Source organism: Caenorhabditis remanei, chromosome IV (assembly GCF_010183535.1).
Source record: "Caenorhabditis remanei strain PX506 chromosome IV, whole genome shotgun sequence".
Lineage (NCBI taxonomy): Eukaryota > Metazoa > Nematoda > Chromadorea > Rhabditida > Rhabditidae > Caenorhabditis > Caenorhabditis remanei.
In genome coordinates, this window is record NC_071331.1 from 4,309,067 (window position 1) to 4,317,368 (window position 8,302).

An 8,302-nucleotide genomic window follows, 5' to 3' on the forward strand; every position below is an offset into this window, starting at 1 on the left:
TATTTTCCTTCATTTTGTGTTCTGTACTTTCAGCGTAAGTCACTATGTCTGTCTGTGTGTCTGTCTCTCCTATAGTCGGTATTTTCAGAGGAAAATGTTCAACTGCAGAATTTTGGTTATTAGGTTCTTTTTCAGATTATCCGAATTCTTTCCTGCTTACAACTCCTTTTTCGGTGGCAATGTGTCCGCTGAAACCAATACTATCATTGCTCAGTCTTTTATCTATTGCATCAACTCACGAACACACCGCTGGAAAGTTCCAATCCATTTCCCATCTTCTTCACATTGATAGATCCTCAGGGGTTGGCCGGCCCCCTCCATCTTATACTATTTGATGCAGAGATGGATTACTCGCTCTCTAGGTGCGTAGAACGGCTTCAGCTCGGCATCAGTGGGTCGGTAGCGTCGGTCAATGTCGGACATCGGACTGGTGGCTGATGTTGGGGGTGGGGTCGATGTCGTAGTCGAGGTGGTAACCGAGGTAGAAGAGGAGACTGGAGACTTTGTTGTTGGCTTGGTGGACACTTTTTGGGAATCTGTCGCTTTCGACTTTTCTGAAGAGCTAGAAGCCTTTGTTGATTTGGCTGTAGTCGTCTTTGTTCTATCAGATTTGTTGGAAGTTGTTGCACCAGCTCCTTTTGTGGTTCCATTGCTTGACTGAGCAGTTGTAGATGTCTTCATCGAGCTTGAAGATTTGGTTGTTCCATTAGTTCCACTAGTCGAGTTAGATCCAGATGATTTGGTAGTAGTTGACGATCCACTAGAACTTGTTCCTGTTTCCGGTTTCCTTGAAGTTGAGGAAGTTTTGGAGGAATCAGTAATTCCTGGTTTTGATGTTGATCCAGTTCCTTGTGTCGGTTTAGTCGTTGTTGAGCTACTTGAGGATTTTGTGGAGGAGTCCATGGAGCTGGAATCTCCTTTTCCAGTTGCTCCAGAACTCGATTCAGACGTTTTCGCTGTTGGAGTGGTTTCCACAGTCCCTGTGTAGTCAATGATATGTCCGCTGATGGTCGGTTTCTGGAATAGAAAATTCGGGTGACTATCAGGACATGATTGCTGACCGGGTGAGTCGTGCTCGTTGATCCAGATTTACCAGTTTCTCCAGTTGTGACAGTGCCCGTTCCTTGTGTACTACTGGTTGAAGGAGACGGTGCCAATTTTCCGGTTACTGTGGCTCCACGAGTAGCAGTTGACTGAAAATATAAGCTTAGATTAGAAAGAATTCATAAAAGTATAGACCGGTGTTCCAGTTGCAGAAGTCTTCGGTTCTCCAGAACCGCCTGCTTCACTTCCAGCCGTTGTGGTTGTTGGCGTCTCCGTTGAGCCATGAGCTGTCGATTTGGTTGATCCAGTGACGGTTTCTGTCGACGTCGTTCCAGTAGAACCACTTGCAGTTTCAGACTCAGAATGAGTGGAAGAAGGTGTTGTGGAGCCGGTTGTTGCAGTCACTTCAACAGCTGATCCAGTTACGTCGGTCTTGCCAGATTCAGCAGTGGTCGGTATTTCAGATGAAGGAGTTGAGCTGGTTTGAGAGGTTGGATTTGTTGATCGGTCTTTTGGATCTGAGCTTGTTGTACCAGATGTCATTCCTGAGGACGTGGGGCGTTCAGTTTCATCAGAATCCGTTGACATTTTAGAGGATGAAGTGGACACCGTGGTGCTAGTTCGTTGGCTTGTCGTTGTGCTTGAAACATGAGTTCCAGATTGGTTTTCACTTTCGGTAGTTGAAGAACCAGCTGTCATTCCTGAGGACGCAGAACTTTCCGTTCCTTCAGATTCCATCGGCACTTCAGTTGTTTTTGAAGACGAAGAGGACACAGTGGAGCTTGAAGTTGCTCCTGTTTCATGAGTTCCAGATGTGGTCAATGCAGCAGTATCTGTTGATTGGCTTCCACTTTCGGGAGTGGTTGAAACATCAGTCATTTTTGGCGAAGTCTGAGTAGTGGAGCTTCCAGTTTCATCAGAATCCATTGGCATTTCAGTTGTTTTTGGAGACGAAGAAGACACAGTGGAGCCAGTCAAACTGCTGATCAGATTGATCAGAGGAGTTGTGAAGCTTTCAGTAGTCCAGGATGATTTGGATGGTTCGGAGGGCGTTGTATTTTCACTAGTTTCTTCAGGGTCTTTAGAAGTTTCAGAGTCATCAGAAGTGGTTGAGACAGTTACCTCGGTATCAGCATCAGTAGTGGTTGCAGGGGTTTCTAAACAAAAAAAGTTGCAAATAGGTCGTGCTACTTATAGACGTCACCTTTATCCGTTGTTGTCTCAGGCTCGTTGGAAGAAGTACTCTTCTTGCTCACAGTGGTAGACGTTTCTTCTTGCTGGACAACGGTTGATGTCCCAGTGGAATCTGAATACTCAACTGTGATTTTGAAATTGTTTAGGGTTTTGCTTTGCGTCACACTCGTTGTTGCAGTCGAAGCCTTCTCGGGTTCCTGGAATTCCTTTGGAGATGTCTTTATTGTTGTTGACTCCTCATGTTCTTCTGTCATTTCATTCTCAATAGGCTCTTCATTCTTTGGTGTTTCACTTGTAGTTGTTGACGAGGATCCAGCAGTAGTAGTTGTTTGAATTGATGAGGTGCTAGATATGGTTGAGGTCCGGTCAGCCTTGCTTGTAACACCGCTCAAAAGATCCGCAAGAGCTGAAAAAAGGTTTTGAAAGAGGAATGTTTATTAAGATGCTTACTTATTGTAGTTGATTCCACGGTAGTTAGTCTTGTTGTCACTTCATTGTCATCCGATGGCTCTCCATTATTAGTCTTCCGTGTTGCCTTCTTCTCCGTCGAGGTTTCCGCTTCACTGGTTGTCGATGTAGATGTCCTTGTAGTGTCTTCCGGTAGGAATCCTCCTTGTCCTGAAAAAAAAATCAATCAAAAGAAATTTTAAAATATACCTACTTTTCTTTGTAGTCGTGACTTCAGATGTGACAGTCGTAGATTCGGTTGTCGTCGGTGTCGTCTGAGCTTCAGTTGTGGTTGTCAAATCTGGAAACTAATGAATTATGGCCCAGCTAATTATTTGAGACGTACCTGAGCAATTGGTCCATATTGGGGTCATGTAAGGACAAGCGTCTTGGATGCAGAACAAGTAATCAAACAGTGCTTCTGCTTTATAGTCTTCCTGGTAAGATTCCAAGTGTAAATGATCCGGAGGACCATTTTCCAATGCTGATTTTGCCGTTTCAGTACAACAACCACCAGTATAAATTACATTTACCATGCTGTCTGGTCCCACTGGGTAATAACTAATGAAAGGTTCATCAAGCCAATAACAATCCAATTTTCTTGTGGTAGTAACTGGAGTTTTCATTGTTTCAGTGGTGGAGGAGGAGCTAGTAGTTTCTGAAAGGATTTGTTTAATAAGCAATATAATAAGTTTGCACTAGTATCTCCAAAACAATTTTAAACCTCAAAAAAAGAATTCATAAAACCTACCTGAGCAGTTATCCCAAACCGAATCCATTCCAGGGCAGGCGTCCGAATTGCAGTACAACATTTTTACCAGTGCATTTATTTTCAAAGCGGTGATATTGTTCCTGATTTGATACTCCGTACGAAAGTTAGATGTATTCAATTGGTCTTCCATCCTTTCCATTTCTGTTGAGTAAAAACTGTTTTTCAACATTTCCGCAGCAAGATTTGAGCAGCACGATCCGTTGTAAGTGAATGTCACTTGTCCAGTTTTCTCATCGGTAACGTTAAAAGGGTCGGAGAGCCAGGAGCAATTGGTTTTTGTTGTTTCAGTGGTGGCATCTTGAAGGAGATCATTATTTTTCTTACAAGAGAATAAGGAATCCCTATTTACTGGAACTGCACTAAATTACTATAAAAATCCGACTGTAACTGTGTAACGATGCTTTATATCATCTTTTCTGATTTCTTGTTTTACAATTATAACTTGTCCAGTTTGTTTTACCTGCTTACATACTTGTCATTTGACGGGCCGGGCCAGGGCCGGGCCGAGGAAAATTTTTTTTCAGGTTTTAGTCTTTGCATCTTATGAAAATTTGACCATAGGTAATTTCGACCGTGGTCAAATTAATAGAAAAAGTTCAAATCGGTCCGTCGTGTACTTCCCTTGTACAACGCTTCTGACTACGACACATGCCAAATATCTTACCTTCTATCTCCGACTTGTCTTCTCTTGCACATAATCCAATGCTACACAGAATCCACAACAGCAAAATTTGCTTGCGAGTCCGATTCCACAACATGACTTCGAGTTCGCTTTCGAAGTCGAATGAGAAAGTTGGGGGGATCGGGAGGGCGGGGAGTCGCTACTCTACTAAGCAACGTGGTACTTGAGACTGACTCCACCCCAGTTATTTATGGTGGTACGCTTTGTCGATATTGCTAGGCAATGGACCACTTGAAAGATGCCCGCTTTTTTGAGAATTTTTTCGTGTATTTTCACATTACTGGGTGCCTGAGACGCTCTTAAGAAAACGGCGTAGGGTTGAAAAACAAGATGATTACTTATCAGTTGTAAAAATACTTTATCAATACAAAAGTAACAGAGAAATTTTCAGTCATCATATGGAATCCAGTAACTGTCAGATCTGAAGTTTTAAATGATGAAGATAAATCAGAATACTATCATTATTCTACCCGAGAGTGTAGATTCTAATTTGAACTGCGTAGATAACGTCATTACTAATTTCATAGTCAAGCTGCACTTCGTAAACTGCGGCATTCAAATTTATAACTTTTGAGGCGAAGTTGTTGTTATTCTGAAAAAGATTTTTGAAACAAAATTACCACACATGACTCAACCGTAAAAGTGATATTTTCATTCATTGTTAGATTGCCGTTTGTCAATTTCAAATTCAGAGAAGGTATATCAAATTCCATCCCTTAAAAAAGAAAAATAACTCAAGTGTTGATCAGCGAGAATTCTCGTGATTTCTAGCCGGTCAGTACTCTGAAAGATAACTACATATAAGTACACTTACTATGATGGGTTACCAAGTATCCAATTTTTTCATGTCGAGGTACTGTCATTTTTGGTAAAGCGATTGATCCGTTTGGTGATAAGTTCACGTTTGCAGCGTAAATCAAGTTATCACTATAGAAAAACGGTGAGTAAAAAGCTATCTGAAAATTATTTTGTTTTTCTTGTATGTCCACAGCAAGGCTGTCAGAAATCCCGACCGGCCGAGGCCGCGGCTTTTTTTCTGAAAATCCCATAAAGCTGCGGCCGGTTGCGGCATTCTAGAATATTAACTGAAAACATGACTTGATAAACTTTACCAAAAACGGCCGACCGCGGCTTTTTTATTTATTTTTCTTGCGGACAGACGAGACCGGCCGTACGACAGCCTTGTCGACAGTCATTTTAGGGCTTACATCTGAGATGTATGAGCTATCTCCATAATGAATATCCCATCCGTTTGTTTGAGTAGTTAGACTTCTTATCGTTTCCGGATGAAAACCTCCCGATGACATTGAAGAAGCAACAATATATACATAAACACGGTATTTTCTCATTTGAGCTACCAACTCAGTAATATCCTGTTCATTCGGAGAACGCTTCAGTAGTATGAATATTCGAGAACCACAAATTGGAACTTGAGTGTTATTGATAAACATTGAAATGACTTTCAATACATCACTTCCAGTTTCTGAGCTTGTAAAGCTTAATGAAGGGTCGGGAAGTTTAGAAGTAATTGCGGTTCGCCACTCTCTGATAATTAATTAACGTTATACAGTGAGGCTTTAGCTTTTTTTGATTGATTAGGCTTGTCTTGTGTAATTATCTTAACCATGTGAAAAGTTTGACGGCTCATAGCTCGGTTCCCGAGAAAATTTCGCAGATTTTTCTTGCAGATTTGAAATCCTCGGGGCAAGGCTGTCGAAAATCGCGGCCGGCCGTGAAGGTCCGCGGCTTTTCCCTCAAAATCTTAAAAAGCCGGCGACGGCTTTCTTGAATATCAACTGAAAGCATGACTTGATACTTTTGGCAAAAAGTCTACCATAAACTTGTTGTGTCTTTCATAACTTATCAATTTCAAAACCGTAAAACTTTCAAAAGTCTCTTCTCAGAACTGTTCCTTTCCGAAAAGGATCTGAATCTTGGAAAACAAAAAGTGTTGGCACCAGTGGGGGTCGAACCCTGGTTGCCAGATTGTTACCAAAAAAATAAATTAGCCAACAAAATTTTGTTCAAAAACGGCCAAGTTATGCATTCATAGAAAAAGTTCAACTCGCCTCGTCATGTAAATACATCCCTTGTGAGGCAATTGCATTAAATCTGTGAGACACCTCGAGATCAAAAAAAAGGGGACAAGAACCTGTTTCCCAGGGTCAGAACATGAACTATTGATGAATTTGAAAAAAAAGCTTCAAATGAAAAACACACCGTATTATTTAATTGCTATAGAAAGGATTATTCCTGAGTACCGGTTCCACGTGTATCTTTTTGCTTTTTGACAAAAATATAAAGAACGCTTACTTATAATTTTTGTGATACTCAAAGGTTTCTTCTTGAAGAACATCAAAACGAACACGAGCTATTGATGTAAATTGCGGAGATCGGATATAATCAATCTCCGGGATATCTATATAGTCAACTATTTCTTGCACTTTTGCTGCGTCCATATCATTGGAATATGCAAAAAGAAAAGTGGTGTTAGTTTTGGGAGTGCAAAGCTCTTTCTCTGAAAAAAACATGATGTTGATTGAAAAGGATACGATTCCAAACGTATCTCCATAACACAAATTGAAGTCCAGTTAGTAGAATTATACATGCGTTGCCCATCAGCAACGATCCAGGTTTTAGTCTTTGCATCGCAATTTCCTAGAGCTTGGAACGGTAGAAAAGTCTCAAATGGAGACGTATTTCAACTAGTAACACAAGAAGTAGAAACTCACGGTCGGATGTATATATTCAATGTCATACAGAGTGTAATTAAGTTGACACCGAGTCCAGGCAACGCAATTACTGATGTATTGCACAGTTGGTGTGACGAGTGGACGTTGAACAACGTAATCATACCAAGGGTTCTCAGACATCTGATCGATGTTGGTCCTGTCCAGAAGTGTGATGGGACAAGGACATGGCGGGGACTTGACAACAAGACATGAGTTAACTAGAACCGGAATTAAAGAAATAAGTAGGTATAAACCAATAGATTTCATGACGAGCGAACTGACTAATGTGGCTGATTGTTAAATAGAGAACGCTTTTTTGTGGGTGTAATTTAATATGCATTGGCAACTCATTAGAATAATCAGTTGGAATCATCTGATATGGAGATCATAGAACAATCAGTTTCTGATTCACTATTCATTGTAGTGATCTTGTCATTTTTGAACAGAACTAACTCTACAGCTTCCTCCGATGTGTGTCTACAAATATTGCATTCGTTTTTGCTCGGTATTTTATCATTTCCTTCTTTTTCAGTTTTGGATTGTGAAGTTCAGAAGATTGAAAAAACAGAAAGTCGATTCTGAACAAAGGGTACTTGAGACGGACTCTTCGAGAGTGATTTACGGTGGTACGTTTTGAAAAAGATTGCTATGACAATAGACCACTTGAAAGGAGTCCGCTTTTTTGGAGTTTATGCTTGTTTCCTATCCGCATGACTTAGAGATGTAACATTTTATGTATGTTGACTTTTTTCAAGAAGAGGGATTATGTTGGAAAACGAGAACACCCGTATGGAAATGAAGAAACAGCGATACAACTATGACATTTTGATCACAGCTAGCTTTAAACTTTAATAGGGTTTTTTTTAGCTTATTTAGTGTTTTGTGGCTCTTTTTATTGAATTGTATAAAAACATTTAAAAAACTAGAGAAGAATCTTCTCGCTGCTAAGCAACTGGCTACTTGAGACTGACTGACTTGAGACAGGCTCCCCAAAGTTATTTATGGTCGTGCTTTATGAAGGGGATTTCTAAGGCAATGGCGTACTAGAGAAGAGTTTGGGACTCTCGGTGAAATGTTGTTTTTCACCAGGGGACCGTCATATTTTGAAAGGGTTCTGAAATTTAGCATTGATAATGGTCTAAAGGTGAAAATTTATACCAGGGGTATATTTTCAGGTTTTAGTGAGCGATGACTATTTGTGAAGCTGTACATTCTGTAGCTGATTGTGGTAATACTTTTTCGACATAGAGGTAAAGATATAGGAAGTCTGAAACAGTCTTTCAATTCCACATTCATTTTTATAACTCATCAGAAGTCTCTCAGAAAATTCCAGTGCGTTGTATGTTTCTGCTCGGCCTGTCCTGTATTTATTTTTGAAAAAAGCCTAGTTTCTGACTCAAAATTTGAAATTCAATCAAAAAGTGAATATGC

The 8,302-nt window shown here is 40.4% G+C and overlaps 2 protein-coding genes across 2 annotated transcripts; both read right to left on the reverse strand.

Annotated features, from left to right (window-relative positions):
- Window positions 1-327: 327 nt before the first annotated feature.
- Window positions 328-4,215, reverse strand: GCK72_012412 (uncharacterized protein; the record flags this gene model as incomplete). The annotated part of the gene is made up of 9 exons (XM_053729092.1): window positions 328-1,017; window positions 1,062-1,193; window positions 1,240-2,201; window positions 2,249-2,644; window positions 2,689-2,856; window positions 2,900-2,986; window positions 3,032-3,343; window positions 3,437-3,754; window positions 4,122-4,215. 9 exons carry the CDS (start codon window positions 4,213-4,215, stop codon window positions 328-330), a joined length of 3,159 nt encoding a protein of 1,052 aa, XP_053583864.1.
- A 390-nt stretch (window positions 4,216-4,605) lies between these two features.
- On the reverse strand, window positions 4,606-7,012 carry GCK72_012413 (uncharacterized protein; the record flags this gene model as incomplete). Its single annotated transcript, XM_053729093.1, has 4 exons — window positions 4,606-4,731; window positions 4,967-5,095; window positions 5,348-5,622; window positions 6,943-7,012. 4 exons carry the CDS (start codon window positions 7,010-7,012, stop codon window positions 4,606-4,608), a joined length of 600 nt encoding a protein of 199 aa, XP_053583865.1.
- Window positions 7,013-8,302: the final 1,290 nt, after the last annotated feature.